The sequence below is a fragment of the Barbus barbus genome, assembly GCF_936440315.1.
Source record: "Barbus barbus genome assembly, chromosome: 47".
NCBI classification, from domain to species: Eukaryota; Metazoa; Chordata; class Actinopteri; order Cypriniformes; family Cyprinidae; genus Barbus; species Barbus barbus.
The window spans coordinates 17,945,329-17,961,128 of NC_136725.1; the positions used below are offsets into that span (position 1 = coordinate 17,945,329).

At 37.2% G+C, this 15,800-nt stretch overlaps 2 protein-coding genes and 1 pseudogene across 3 annotated transcripts; 2 read left to right on the top strand and 1 right to left on the bottom strand.

The window, feature by feature from the left end:
* Positions 1-268: 268 nt before the first annotated feature.
* Positions 269-2,788, bottom strand: LOC306865886 (cryptochrome-2-like; annotated as a pseudogene). Its single transcript, XR_013786108.1, has 10 exons — positions 2,557-2,788; positions 2,248-2,430; positions 2,064-2,182; positions 1,842-1,996; positions 1,435-1,576; positions 1,186-1,353; positions 967-1,107; positions 739-891; positions 431-651; positions 269-327 (listed from the first exon to the last, which is right to left on the bottom strand). The product of XR_013786108.1 is annotated as a cryptochrome-2-like (transcript).
* A 1,050-nt stretch (positions 2,789-3,838) lies between these two features.
* On the top strand, positions 3,839-8,378 carry LOC306865508 (m7GpppX diphosphatase-like). Its single transcript, XM_079410144.1, has 6 exons — positions 3,839-4,082; positions 5,288-5,438; positions 6,370-6,515; positions 6,608-6,721; positions 6,797-6,907; positions 7,375-8,378. Exons 1-6 carry the CDS (start codon positions 3,915-3,917, stop codon positions 7,639-7,641), a joined length of 957 nt encoding a protein of 318 aa, XP_079266270.1. The 5' UTR covers positions 3,839-3,914; the 3' UTR covers positions 7,642-8,378.
* A 3,254-nt stretch (positions 8,379-11,632) lies between these two features.
* On the top strand, positions 11,633-12,784 carry LOC306865623 (ATP-sensitive inward rectifier potassium channel 1-like; the record flags this gene model as incomplete). Its single annotated transcript, XM_079410344.1, has 1 exon — positions 11,633-12,784. The coding sequence occupies one exon, from the start codon at positions 11,633-11,635 to the stop codon at positions 12,752-12,754; it is 1,122 nt and encodes a 373-aa protein (XP_079266470.1). The 3' UTR covers positions 12,755-12,784.
* Positions 12,785-15,800: the final 3,016 nt, after the last annotated feature.

The following is a 15,800-nucleotide window of genomic DNA, read 5'->3' on the forward strand; positions in this document are numbered from 1 at the left end:
ATAATGATCTATAATTAAAGCTAAGTAGAAAACAGCAAATTTTCATACATCCAAAATGCTGCTGCGATTTGAAAGTGCTCTATTCAGCCTTTGGCCTTTAAAATGAACAGGTTACTTTACTGCAAAACCATGAAAGCTAAACAATCCCAGCTAACCACTATTACAAGAATGTACTGTATTTTAAACATGTATCAATGTTATAAATAAGTCTAAAAAAACATAATTAACCCATAGTGGAACGAAATAGTTTGGATGAGAGAGAACAACTTTATCTCTTTGCCTTCTTCTCAAACATATCCAGGATAGATGTCGCTTTGCGTTTTACACCTGGAGAGAGAAAACAAGAATCAATAGTCCGTTTGAGTCGAGAATTTCATAAGAAAATATATTTTTGTATATATGAATAATATTTTTAGGTCTAAATGATGACCTTTGGTGATGGTTTTGCCATCTTTGTCCTCTGAAGAGCGCTTTGCATATGCTGCTTTCATTCTCTGAATATTCTTTTTATGGACAACCTCATGGTCCACAATAGGACGAGGGTAATCTTTTCCCACAATGCACCCTGCTCTCTCCTGAATGCTCCGAGGAGCTTTCCAGGGCTCGTATATGTACTCGACAGGGAATTTCTTCAGCATTGGAAGGTATTTCCTGGAGGACAAGCAGAGTAAGCATTTTGTAAGTCCTTCTATCACAAAGACTTTCATATTAACAGAATAAAAAAATTATAATAATAACTTAATGAAATCCCCGTATTTTGTCGGTTTTCTTTCCAAAGGCGATAGGAGAGTACACTCTGAAGTACTGCTGAAAGAACGCACTGGCTGAGAGCCGCTGCCAGTTTCCTGCGTTTAGCGACCAATCAGCATCCAGCAGCAGCTCCTCAAACACCTTCAGACACACCAGCTCAATGATTATATCTATAAACTAGCTGTAGTATAGCATGTAAATGGGCAAAACGCAAACATTTTGGCCCTCCTCCCAGCTTATCCACAAGTCTCCTCGGGTCAGGAAACAGGCGACCGCATGCCGGCCCAGATGATGGATCCAGCCCTCCTGACGTAATTGGGTCATGATGGCATCAATGAACGGAAATCCGGTCCGAGCCTGAATTCACACATGCCCATCTTCTGTATTATTGTGATTTTAATATATTCAAAAAACACAAAAAAAAACTCACTTTACCTCTCTCCATGCAGCCAGGTACTCGGGATTGTTGTCCCAGTCCACTTTCACACAGTGAGGGTTGCCCTCCATTTTGTTGAAGTTTGGGATCCCACAGGCAGTGGAGTAGAAGAACTCTCTCTACAGCAGCTGGCCATGCAGGTAGACCGGAGGTTCAGAGTGCTTCTTCTGCAAAAAGACAACACCGCTGTCAGCCACACCAGGATCTTACACTGTTAAACAGCTGCTTGTCGCTCAAGTAATGAGTACCCCTCTATACACGTCTGTGAGCCTCCACCAGAAGGTGCGTGCAGACAAGCAGCCGAATCGGACGTAGGGGCTCAGGACGGTGGTGCTGGGGATAATGGAGTTGGGGGGAAGTCTGCGATTTCTCAAACTTGCACACCCAGGCCTGCAAAAAGATAAAATCAGTATTTTCTTGTAAATAATAACGTTTATATTGTCATTTATTTACCAAATTAATATTTAAGCTACTTATGCTTAATCATGCAATTTATGGATAAATATATAAAAGATTCAGCATGTATTGGAGGTGTATTTATTGCATCCATAGTAATGCATTTCATGCTGTATTAAGATCACCACAAATGTCCAAAGCAAACATAAAAAACATGTTAGGCTTTATTTAGTTTTTATATTTAAAAAAATGTATGTACTGTTCTCTGCATGTGCTCATCCAGTCTGCGCAGAGCTTCCTGTTCACCCCCCGGGAACAGATCTGGTCCTACAGATGATGTGTCCAAACCAAGATCTTCAAGAGTTGGAATCCCAAACTCCTCTTCATGGTCCTCAGAAAATGGAGTGGACACACCTTCCAAAGAAAGAGGCATTGCAATCTCATCTCATTTAGCATGATGTCCACAAAGATGTCTTGATACCTTTCATGTCCTCTTTGGTTGGAGCAGGAACAGGTTTTTTAGGAGGACCGATGACCTTCACCACATTCTGGAAGCGAACGTATGTCATGGGAGGCTTGTCGTTGTTCTCTTCGATAATCCTGTTTGAAAATGCAGGTGAGTATTTTTTGTGTATATCTTTATCAAAATATGATTTGCTAATTACCTGTCAATGTTGTAGAGAGTGTGAGAAATCTTTGGAATAACTTCCACACCATACTCCTTGGCCAACTTCATGACTTCATGACTGTACGGCTCCGTATCAACCTCGAAAGTCAACCGAGTGATCTTCCATTTCTCAAAGAGCTTCGGAAGGACCTCTGTGGGCGGCCCACTGACAACAAACAGCCTAGAGGTACAAGAAACAAAAAATTACATAAAACATGTTGCATAAAAAAAAAAACATATCTGTCCACATTTGACTCCAAGTACCCTCAGCTCAAACCTCCACCTGATCTTCAATTCCCATCCCTACCTGGAGTTGAGTTTCTTCAGACTGGAGTCCAGGTCTCTGAGAGCTTCTATCAGAAATCTCCATCGATTAATGCCTATGCAAGTGTTGCTGGAGTACCAGGGGTCCAGCAGGAACAGGGGGTAGATGTGTCTACAGTCTTTCAGGGCAGCGATCAGAGCAGGATTATCATGCAAACGCAGACCCTTGCGGAACCAGTGAATGGAGTTATGGCTCATGGTCATTTTTGGGATGAACAGACCTCCGCACAGATACACGGATAAAAATGGCACTGGAAAAATTAGTATAAATAGTACTTTAACACACATTCTTCCAACAACACAAATGTGTTTTTGCTGGCAGTTGTTTTTGTATGTTGGTGCCAAAACTGACTTAAATAAAAACCATTTCCACAGTAATAATATAAATAATTTTGTACTTTTTTGCTTGATATTTTGTAACATTTTTCTTTTCGCTGTTTTTTTAGTGTTTAAACTTAACTTTGTATAAACATTTACATTTATTCATTTAGCTGACGCTTTTATCCAAAGCGACTTACAATTGCTATATACGTCAGAGGTCGCACGCCTCTGGAGCAACTAGGGGCTAAGTGTCTTGCTCAGGGACACATTGGTGTCTCACAGTGGATTCGAACCCGGGTCTCTCACACCAAAGGCATGTGTCTTATCCACTGCGCCATCATGGTCTGTTTTGATTATAAAAATCCTAGCAAAGGATTTTCTAGAATTTTCACAAAATCATCGCACTTGTTTTTCAATTTATTAGCAAAATAATCACTTAAAAGGTTATTTAAATTTTCATCTGTACATTAATATAGTTAGGATTAATGGTAATTTATGAACTGAATATTCAGTACTGCAACATAAGTCTTATTAGAAATAAAAAATGTAGTTTTAAAAGTGTAGTGATGCATTAAAATGAACTTAATGAGTCTAATGTACAGTACAATGAGCTTGTGTATATGTATGTGACAAATAAAATTTGAATTTGAATTTGTTGTTAATTCTGTTCGTACCTCTGGTTACGCTTAAACTAGTCTCTGCAATCAAATACACACATTCTGAGATAATAGTGCAATGTAACTAAATACTCTATGGGTATTTTAATAATTTAAATAATTATCAGTATTTACGGGTTTCCAGATTACGTGAGTTCGGTCTTGCGTTTTGTAACACTTTCCACAACGTTACAAAAGATGAGCCATTCAGCAGCACGTGTCTCACAAGCTCAGCCAATCAGTGACTGTTTACATGCTACAAGCTAACCAATCAGGATGCAGTCGGTAAGACATGCGCACGGGTTTATTTTTCCCATGTGTTTAGCTCGGTGCATCCTCATTGGTCTATTCAGCGGGCTGAATCATGGCGGAAAGCGAGAACGGGGCAGCTGCAAAAAGACTGAAAACCGATGCGGAGAATGATTGCGGAGACGCTGGAGAGCCGTCATCCGACAGCCTGCTCTCGGACTTCGAAATCAGCCGAATTCTGCGCGACGGTTCGCGGGAGAAGATCATCTTCATCCATGGGAAGGTACGTGTGCGGGAGGGAGAGCAGAAATCACTCTGGGACCATCAGAAATTACAATCCGCCAACCTTTAGGTCACTAATTTATGGTAATTATTATTATTTTTTTCATTTCTAGAACGTAAATCAATAGGGACTTCTATATGTTCTGTTTACGTTTCATTAGATACTGGCATTTAAATGAATGAGCTCTGACTCAATAGATAGCAGTACTTTGTGTCTAGTTCTTATTCATTACATTTTAGGACCTATTCCTCTGTTACTACTAGTCCAGTAGTGCCAATAACTGTAGCATTATTACTGATAACAAACTGTGGCCGAAATATCTAAAACCGTTGTTACTGTGTAAGCTATTAACGTTACAGTTTTTCCTTTTTTTTTTTTTTTTTACCGTCTATGAGTTTTACGTTTTACCAGTAACTGTACTGGGTAGTAGTTACTAGTATCCTCTCCAGTTTTTATAGTACTTATTTGTTAAATGCTATAATGTGTCTTTTGTTATACAAACTAAGCCAATTGCTTATAGTAGTAACATATTTTGATGTTTTATAGCTTTATAGGTCCCACTAGTTAAGGTTAGTAAATGTATTAACAAACTTTGCCTAACAATGAACAATGCGTTAGCAGTTTTTATCTTTGTTAACGTCAGTTAGTAAAAATAAAACCATTCATTGTTAGTTCATGTCATAAGGGTCAGTTTTTTTTTTTTGTTTTTTTTAATTGAGATTTATACATCAACTGAAAGCTAAATAAATTTTCATTGATGTATGGTTTGTTAGGACAATATTTGGCTGAGACACAACTATTTGAAAATCTGGAATCTGAGGGTGCAATAAAATCAAAATATTCAGAAAATCGCCTTTGAAGTTGTCCAAATTAAGTTCTTAGCAATGCATATTACTAATCAAAAATTAAGCTTTATATATTTATGGTAGGATGTTTACAAAATATCTTCATGGAACATGATCTTTACTTAATATCCTAATGGATTTTGACCCATACAGTGTATTGTTGGCTATTGCTACAACTATATGACTGGTTTTGTGGTCCACATTCACATATGGAACCATATTCTAAAGCGTTATCAATTTTACTGCTAGTAAGATTACCTACTGGTAATTACAAGTCAGCAGTATTATCTTTAAAAAATATACTAGTTTATAGGAATAAATGTTACAGTGACCTGCAAACGCTGGGTTGTGTTTCCCTAGGTGAAGGATCAAGATGCTGTTGTGATCCTGGAGAAAACGCCCATCAGACAGGACACACTGTCTGAGTTACTGAAGAGCAGTCCGCTCAAGCTGGAGATGAAGAATGACGTGTACAGCACATACCAGCTGCAGGCTCCTGCACACCTGAACGGTAGGATCATAACACAACAACAGGTTTTCACCAGCTTCTCTCTGTCTATCCCATTTGATAACATGTACAGGAAGAGTGGCTTGCTTGTACTACCATGCTGTATATGGTTTAATATGGTAAGCGTTTAGTATTCTGATACAGCATGGTACCACCTTTTGATACCATCACTGTACAATTTGTTTTATATTTATACCGTTCAAAAGTTTGGAGTTGATATGGTTTTTTAAATAAGTATCTTAAGGTAACCTAGACTGCATTTATTTGATTTAAAAATACAGTAAAAAACATAAATTTTGTATCCTGTGATGTCAAAGCTGAATTTTCAGCATCACCTCTGCAGTCACATGATGCTTCAGAAATCATTCTAATATGCTGATTTGCTGCTCAAGAAACATTTTGTAGTATTATTAATGTTGAAAACAGTGATGCCTTACATATTTTAATATACAACCGTTGTACTTTTTTATCGAAAATTCAAAAGAACGGCATTTATTTCAAATATTAATTGATTTCCATTTGCCATTTAATATATGTTGCTATTTGGATTTTTTTTATAGGTGATTATTCATTAAAGAACTTTCCTGTTTCTTGCTATGATTTTAAAGATTTTTCAAAGAATTCTAGGTTTAAATGTTTATAACATTTTTAATTTGCCAGAAACGTCTCCTATATGTTTTTTAAAAGTGTGAAAATATACTTGGAACTTTTTCCTATGAATTTGCATCACAATTACACAATTTCTTGTTTTTGTAATAAAGAATCTCTGTCCCCAATAGTGCTGTCATTACTTTGACAGCAGGTTTCTTCAAAAAAACTTGCACGACTGCTTATTGAAAGTCCAAAGCTTGTTCAGATCCATCACATGCAACATACAAAATCTACACCATCACACATCAAACCAAAAATAAAAAAGCAAAATTGTTCATAACAGAAATCAAAACGACAGTGGTGTGCCCTGCGACAGAGAAGCATGTTAAGAAGTATTTGCATCAGGAGGTTTTTCTGATTGAAGAATCAGGAGAGGATTATCGTAACCTCACCCTACCGTACATCAGCACCCAGGGCTTCAGTGTGCAGGTGAGCCTTCATTCCAGTGTTGTTCCTGTCCCATGTGTCTCCTTCCTGTATGAGGTATATAACTGAACTGCCCATGATTCATTTGGTTTCAGTGGGTGTACAACATATTGGAGAAGAAGGCCGAGGCTGATCGGATTGTTTTCGAGGATCCAGACCACGATACTGGTTTTGTCCTGTTGCCCGATTTCAAGTGGGATCAAAAGCAGGTGAATCAGTGTTGTAATATTTAGCAGTGAATAAAAGGCCAACGTAAAACAAGGAATATTTCCTTTCCTCTCCAGCTACAAGACCTGTATTTGATTGCTATCGTCCACCGGAGGGATGTTAAAAGTTTAAGGGATCTTACGTCAGAGCACTTGCCGTTACTCACAAACATTCGCAGTAAAGGAGAGGTGAGTTATGGATCATCTAAGTTCAACTATACTGTAAAAAATTATTTTCAAAGTTATAAATAGATTAATGCAATATATTTCCTCTTCAGTATGTTGTATGCCATTTCGTGAGAATAGTTTCTACATCAATTATTTTCAGTGTACAAATGAATTTCTGGTGGTTCTGTTGTCCACTAGATGTCCCTGTTGATCTGAACAAGTGAACCACTCTTTGCTTGTCCACTGTATCGGCTTGCTTTTAAAAGCACATGGCACAGTGGTTACCACATATGCACTAGATAATTTGAGCTGTGGTGATCCTGTGGAAGATACGGGTTCGGTTCTAGCCTGCGACATGTCACAATCTCAACTCAAAAGGCCTAAAACACTATGAAAATCACAACACAGGGTTTTTCCCAAGTGCATTTGTGAGCTGTAGCATGGCTGCATACTTCAAATTTAAATTCAAGTCTCATCTATATCCACAGGACGCCATTCAGCAGCAGTACGCCGTCCCTCCGAGCAAACTGCGTGTGTATCTCCACTATCAGCTGTCATATTATCACCTCCACGTCCATTTCACCTCTGTGGAGTGTGATACTCCAGGTTGTAGAGTGGAAAGAGCCCACTTGCTTTCCGATGTCATTCAGAACTTGCAGGCAGATTCCAGTTACTATCACAATCGCAGCCTGGCGTTCCCACTGCGGGCCGATGATGGTTTGCTCCTGAAGTTCAAAGAGGCTGGGAAAGTCTAAAGATCAGTTTTTTTTACCTTTTTTAAACTTTATAACTGTCAAGTATCTGTACATAGTATCTGTGCTTTTAAAAGGTCCATTATTACAGTATCTACTAGATGTATTGTTAAAAGGTCATGTTTTGACCTTTGTTAGTAGTTTTATGTTTAAAACTGGTTAGAGTTTGTCTTCAGCTGCATTTTTATTAAACTACTGATTGTTTTTAAATTGTTTAGTTATGTCTGTCTGTTTTTCATGCTGTGGTTGATTGTGTGGACACAACCTATATTAATCACCAAAAACCCCAATTGTTTTGTGCACCTGTCTATGGAAATTCATTTTAAAGCAGAATTTGAACCAGTGGGGCCCCAGGCCTTATTCTTTGAGGTTTTAGGGGTCCTTTGAAGAGATTTGGCTGTGACTGACAGAGCAGCGGGCTGCAATGAAGCTCCTGCACTGTTTTTAAATCTTCTGAAGAAATGAACGAAACCTACTGGTTTAATATTAGTCCAAGATGCATTAAGAGTATAATATTGTGAGTGCAGTACAACTGATTCTGTTTTTGCTTTCCAGAAAGTTCAGCTGCAATGAGATGTACCGATTTTATTTTATTTTTTAACAAACATGGTTCTTTGGTTTAGGGCACATTGTAAATCCAGGGCTAGAGAGGCAGAAAAAGCCCAAAACTCCCCTGAAGAAAAAAGATTGACTGTTCAAAGTTTGTTTATGTGGTTTTTAAAGAAGATTTCACATTACACAATCAAAGTCTTACCATGCCCTCTGTTCACAGGGAATCACAAAACAAAATAGAATAATTTTTGTTGGGATATGAGCTCAGGTAATACTTTCTATTTTTTATTTTATTTTTTTTGTTTTCTTACAAATATCTGTTGTGTGGTTTTAGACGACTTGGAATCTAGCGCTCAAATTGTATGGATTTGTCTATTTGGACCTCAACAGCCATTAGTTTCAATCTATTTTAATTATTTTTGTGTTCCAGAGAAGGCGTTGCTTCTGGCTAAAATATGAGTCCTCTATCCTATTGCTTTCTCTAGTGAGAAAGTTCTCTCATCTGAATGAAATTTTATGGAAATATATTCACAGATCAAGCACCGTTTACAAGAGAAAACAGTTTTAAACAAATATGGAACATGGGATGGACTTTTTCACTGGAGGAAATGTAATTATGGATTATAGACTCGTATTTTGGCCAGAAGCAACGGTTTAAAGTTAAAACGCCTTGATGGATTTGTTCCTTATAAACACGCAGCTTTTCGCTTCACATCTTAGATGGCCTGAGGGTGAGGACATTTTCAGTTTTGGGTGAACTGTTCCTTTAAAGCTTCACATTCAGATCGACCTACTTGATTCATATTGAGAGATGTCATCTTTGTGTTTTTTTTTCTCTAAAGCACCTGAAGCCAGTTGCAACAAATCCCCTAGTCATGCTACTGAATAACTAATTGCTTTCTTTTCTTAAGGGTTTTGTTGCATCTGGCCACTGCTAATTTCAGTGTTGTCACTATAACTAAATCACTTGTGTACTCCCACTCATGTGGGCTTCAGCTCATTGTTATATGTTCATTAATTCCAAGTAATTACTAGGTCTTATTACTTATCTGCTGGGATATGTTTGGCAGCAGAATTCAATATTTAGACAAAATTCCAGAGAAGAATGTAAAAGTCCTTAAGAGCTTTTAAACGGCCTTACAGAGGCTCTCCAGAACAATTACATAATTATGCCACACAAATGCTGCTGTCAGAGCCGCTCCATCTTCATATATCGCTCTACTCTGCTCTCCAGTTCAGAACAATGCTTTTTGTAATAATTCGAATGTACTTACTGACCACATTAAATGAGACCATAATATAATGGGACTGTAATGAGAATGTATGTTATATTTATGCTTCATGTTGACATTAAATGTGATGGAGCTTGACTGTTTTTAAGGTGGGAAGTTTCATGGCCACCAGCCAATGGTCTGGTGAAATGATTTTCATAAGCTTTTCAGCAGCTAGATGTTTTCACATGCCATTTTTTTTTTTATATATTGATCAGTTGTATGAAAGCTTTAGTGTCTAAACCATTAGTGAAAAAAGTGTCTTTTGGAATTTTGTGGTTTTTAAAAACTATTAATATATTTCATATTTATTTTAAATGTATTGTTAAGTTTTAAATTCTTGCATTACATTGATCACAAATGAAGCGGGCATGGAAATCTGACATTTTGTGCAGTGTTTACATGTTGAATGCCACAGTTTGCTTAGAAGCAGTGTAGAATCTGACATTTTCATTGATATATTCCTGAAACTTGTTTCTGGTTTTAAATTAGATTTCCATTTTAGTTTCAGAAAAAGCTCGCGGGAATCAAACCCATGACTTAGGTGTTACCAGTGCCATGCTTTGTTTGAGCTACAGTATAACACCTCTTTGTTTCTTTCTCTGAAATGGTTTATGTGATATGATATATGAGTGTGGTTTGACACCATTTGTCAATCTGAGGTTTATCTTACTGCAGTGTTACAGAGGAAGTTAATGTGGTTACATGTGATAAGTGGTATTTGTATAGCACGCTAGCAGCTTTGTGTTTGACTGCGGTATTTTGAATTATGTGCCTGTTAATTTTTGATTGTAATTAAATTTGTGTCAGGGTAGTTGTTTACTAAAAACATTCATATAATTTGTTCAGATTAACGCTAAGTAGGCAAAGAACATCCTGTGTGTTTTCCTGCTTTCTTCTGTAAATTCCCAGCAGTGAGGCTTTTGTTTACATTTTGCACTAAAGCCTTAAACTTTCGAATCCTATGATTCACTTGACAAAAACATAGATGTAAACTTGACAGTTGGACATTTTCACAAAACTTCGTAGTTAAACTTTGACCTTCACTGTAAATTGATTATCCAGGTCTCATTCACATCAGTTTATTTAAATGCAAATGCAGAGATGTGGGGAGTCAGAGGGGGTGAGGGGGCAAGGATCAGCACAACGGTAAATGTGATTTAACTATTTCTTTGTGTTGTTCTTTGCAAAGCCTTTGCGTTCCCATGGGTACAAGCAGCGAGGAGCTCCACAGCTGAAGTTCCTCCTTTCAGATGGGGTTCCCTGATTGCTGGGGAGGATCTGAAGAGGAATTTGGATAACTAGAACATTGGCCCTCAATGTAAACCCATCCCGTATGCTATAATGGTGTCTCTTTAATTAGTTTTCATGTGGTTTGCATTGGTTGAGCTGTGTGCGAACACTACATCTGATGTGAGGTTAGTTTTGGAACCATTTTCTAAGCTGTCTTTGCATTATAGTGTGTAAACTGTGGCATGTGCCTGGGATTAGGACATTTCATTGAGGATTTTAGCAGCACCCCGATGGTTATATGCTTGGAAAGAAAATTTCATAGCCTGAACTTCAAGGAACACTTTGTTTGCTGGGACCTTTTCAGTTTGCAGGTATGAGGTGAATACTTTTTCACATTTATAGGTGTCAAAAAAGCAATCCGTTCTTTATTGGTGTGGTTTGGTTTATCTTTTGGGTTTGGGTTAGCAGGCAACCTTTGAATTTTAATGTGCTTACAGAAGAAAAATCAATTTTCTGAGTTTTACTTCTTGTAAGGCATCAAATTATTATAGCTGTATTGTAAATTAAGAGGAGACCATTTTTAAAAATGTTTTTAAAAAATTACATTTTATTGTCTTTTATATGTTTGTATATATCAGTTAAAGGGCATAATAAATAGTTTCAACTATTAAAAATTTAGTTTGTATATTATTATTATTATTATTATTATTATTATTAATCATTTAAATAATGGTTTAATTTGTGTGTGTGTATATTTAATATAATTAATTGTCTGTTTAATTGTGATCTAAATACATTTGTGTTCAATAAATATGTATACATATAAAGGGAAAGGGAAGTGGTGTATATAATGTTTTAATAAATTAAATTATTCATTAAAAGTATTTATAGTGTTGTGCGACTGATATTTATACTTCTGTTTTTCTACTAGCTGAAAGATGTTCCAGTTCATTCGGAAACAAATTCACAATCACCTTGTGGAGCAAAAAATTAGGAGAACTCGTCTTGTTACAAAGGATGGCCACTGCAACATTAAATTTGGGGCTACTGAATATCACAACCATTTTGCTTTCCTCATGGACTTCTGGAATACATTTGTTGAGATTAGCTGGTGTTTTGTAATTGTTTTATTTGCCGCTGCCTTCACAGGAAGTTGGTTCATTTTTGGTTTGCTTTGGTATTCGCTTGCAAAAAATAACGGAGACTTGGATGCTCTCCAGACATCATCTGAATCCCAGCAATTGAAATGTATAGATAACATTAACAGTCTCACGACTGCCTTCTTGTACTCTTTAGAGACCCAGACGACTATTGGATATGGTGGTCGGGCTCTCACGGGTCACTGCCCAGGCACAGTCGCCCTCTTGATCATCCAGTCCCTCATGGGCGCCATCATAAACTGCTTTATGTGTGGACTCATTTTGGCAAAGATCTCTCTCCCAAAGAGAAGAGCAAAGACGGTAACCTTCAGCGAAACAGCGGTCATTTGTCTTTGGAAGGGGAATCTGTGCCTCCAGATACGTGTGGCCAACCTACGAAAAACTCTTCTTATTGGCAGCCACATTTATGGAAAGCTTCTTCGAACCACCATCTCTTCAGAGGGAGAAACCATTATATTGGATCAGGTGAATATTGACTTTTTGGTGGATGCTGGAAAGGACAACCTGTTCTTCGTTTGTCCACTTACCCTGTACCATGTGATCGACATATCCAGTCCGTTTTCCGAAATGGCTGCGGACACTCTTCAGCAGCAGGACTTTGAATTGGTGGTCTTCCTGGATGGAACTGCTGAATCCACCAGCTTGTCCTGCCAAGTCCGAACGTCCTACCTTCCACGGGAGATCAAGTGGGGTTACAACTTCCTGCCCGTCATCTCTCGCACCAAAGGTGGAAAATACCATGTCGACCTGTCCAACTTTTCCAAAACGGAGCTAGCGGTGACCCCGCACTGCGCTTGCTGTTTCCTCAACGAACATAACAAGGAGTTCATTCTCCACCGACACGAACGTGAAGGCATCAATAATCTGGGATTTGATGTTATTGACCTTCAAGACTGTTGATGAAACTGAGAAGGGTGATTAAGAGTTTGCTGCAGCAGCAACTGATTAAATATGCAGTAAACATCCTGTGATATGGTGGCATTTTTTACTGTAAAAGTTAGATGCCACATAAAAGAGGAGAGCGGAAGAGGAGGACTTGCTATATTATGTTCATCTGACAGACACATTGGCTGTGTTCCAAAACCTATTGAGCTTCCTCTGTAGGCAGACTTTTAAGAAATCATAAGCATTTCTGACACAAAGCCTGTTCCAAAAGGTAGCAATTGTAAAAACGAGATGCCTTGTTTTGATCAAACTGTAATACCTGTCAAAAAGACAACCAAGATGGTGGATAAATTGAGAGTATTTTGCTCTTTCTTTCTTTCTTTCTTTCTTTCTTTCTTTCTTTCTTTCTTTCTTTCTTTCTTTCTTTCTTTCTTTCTTTCTTTCTTTCTTTCTTTCTTTCTTTCTTTCTTTCTTTCTTTCTTTCTTTCTTTCTTTCTTTCAAATCAGGATTCTTTGGCTAGAAAGTTCAAAAGAACAGCATTTAAAATGGAAATCTTGTTTAACATTATGGAAGTCTCTTTTGTCATTTTTTTTCAACAACTAAATAAAACTGACCATTTATTTTTGTATAATGTATTCATATAACTTTGCAACATGTAAATGGAAAACTAAGCAGTAACATTTGCATGATGCACAGACTATAAATATAATTGACATGGCTCTGCCTACCTGTGGGTGAAAAGAAACCCCAGTTACCATAGTGACCCATTCGATTCTAAGGGGAAAATGAAGACCAATGCTGTAGACATGCACATTTTCAGATGCTTGATTGCACATGCATCTCACTTCCTGTCAATTAATTGCTTTTAATCACAACAGTCTTCTTTTTTACTCCATTTTATTTAGTTGAAAAGTATCTAGATTTTTCTTCCTTCATTTGAACTGCATGAAACCACAAGACATTTTTTTCTGAATTATGCATTCATGCCAAATCTATTGGATATTTTACTTTTGTTCCCCCACACTTATCCAAAACATCAGTGTGTAACTCTGAACCCCCCAGAGAGGATTTCAGATCATCATTTATGAGGTTCCTTTTGTTAGAATCCTACCTTAGAATGCAGGTGTCTTTGTAGACATCAAGCTCAAATAGGTTTTGGAAAACAGCCAATATTTGCATATCTGTAAAATATTGCTACTTTTTAAAAAAAATTATATTTCATAAAAATCTAACTTCTAACAGAATCACTGGAGAACAGTTCGGGGAGCTCCATTAGAGTAAGTTCTTCAAGTGCTCTTTGATCGCAGACATTGACCAGAGTCGCCAGCTGAGCGTTCATTGGAGGATTAGAGCACAAAACAAATTAGATTAAGGAGAAGCATAAGAGGAGTAAGTGGAACCCAGTTCCCACTGCCCCAATATATGTTACTAAATAATTAATATGATAATATTATTAATGTATTAAAGCATTAAAATAATTCAGGACCAGAGAGAGTCCATTATGTCATAAGCAATTTCACGCACCTTTCGAGAGTAGATACGAACTGAGAATGTGATTTTTTTTCTAATTTAATCTACAGATTAAGAAGGACTGACCTATAAAAGACTCATTCACTCTGAACTGAGTGGCTTTTAGAAGCTCATAACATTTTAGAGACGCTGGAAATGTTTGATTCTGCAGGAATGTCATGCATGTTTATCTTTATTCACTAATAGGAGAGTAATTTCAACATTGCGTAAACAGCAATGCTTCTTTTACAACATGTTGAAGTCTTTTATAACTGGTATTGTCCATGAAGTTGGGGTTTTCAGGAGGGTTCTATTTCTTTCATACAGCCTGATGAAAATCTGACCTACACTCTCCAGATGAGCTAGTATTAGTTTGTCTGACAAAATACATGTGCTATAATCCTTTATATTAAAGGGGTCGTGAACTGAGGATCCAAAATTCCCTTGATCTTTTGACATATAAGAGCACATTGTACTATAAAACATCCTGTAAATTTCAGAACTAAAAATAACTTATATTGAAGCCAGTTTGCCAAAACAACAGTTTAAAAACAGGACAGAAGATTGCTTATTACTTCCAAGTAGTTTTTGTGATGTAAAAATCTTCATTAGAAGTGGACCTCAGAGAAAAGACCCCTTTAATATGTACTTGGCAAAACAAACAAACAAATAAATAGCATATTTGTTCAGGTTGTACTAGCACCAAGTTATCGTCGTTCTATACCCCACTTTTAACCCCGGCTAGGGAATCCTTTCACACTTGTAATTTAGAAGCGGGGATATCTCTGGTTTTTAAAACCCTCCAGCTTTTGCAGTATATTGCGATGCCAAACAGTGTGTAGTGATGTGGTATTGAATGTTACGGCAAGAAGGTATGCAATATACATCCAATCGCCCACTTTTTTATGTTTTTATATTTACATGTTTTGAACAGTCATGGAAAGAGCGGGTGTTGTAGGTTATAAACAGCCTTTCAGCATTTGAGTGAGAAAATGTCAAATGGTGACAGAAAACACGTGAACCAAAGTGAACAAGAAAATGTTTCATTCTTACCTTTATCGTCCGAAAAGTCCATTCAGGAAAAACTCAATAATCAGAAGCAGGCTATAATATAATATGAGAATGAGCAATGCTAGAGCCATTATGTAAACGGATTGTATGCATTCTCCAATCAGTGTCTGCGACACTGCAGATATGCAAATAAGAATGTTAACCCAGGGTTTAGGAATGCACAGTTTGAAACGTCAGATTATGAATAACCAGGGTTAACTGTTAACCTCCGGGTAAGCAGTGAAATAGGCTTTTAAGGGTTCTTTTTAATTGGGGTTTAGAATGACCCACAGTTAACCGTTTTAAATGTGAAAGGGCTTTTTGTCAGGCACAACATAATCTTAGCATAAACTCTAAATTATGTATGTGAAAAATATCAAAACTGTGACAGGCCTATTTTATTAAGAATCACATAAAAGATCATTTTTAATTTAATAATATTTTAAACGTTAACTAAACTAAAGTTGTCTGCCCCCTGTTGTGGTACATAAATATACAGGT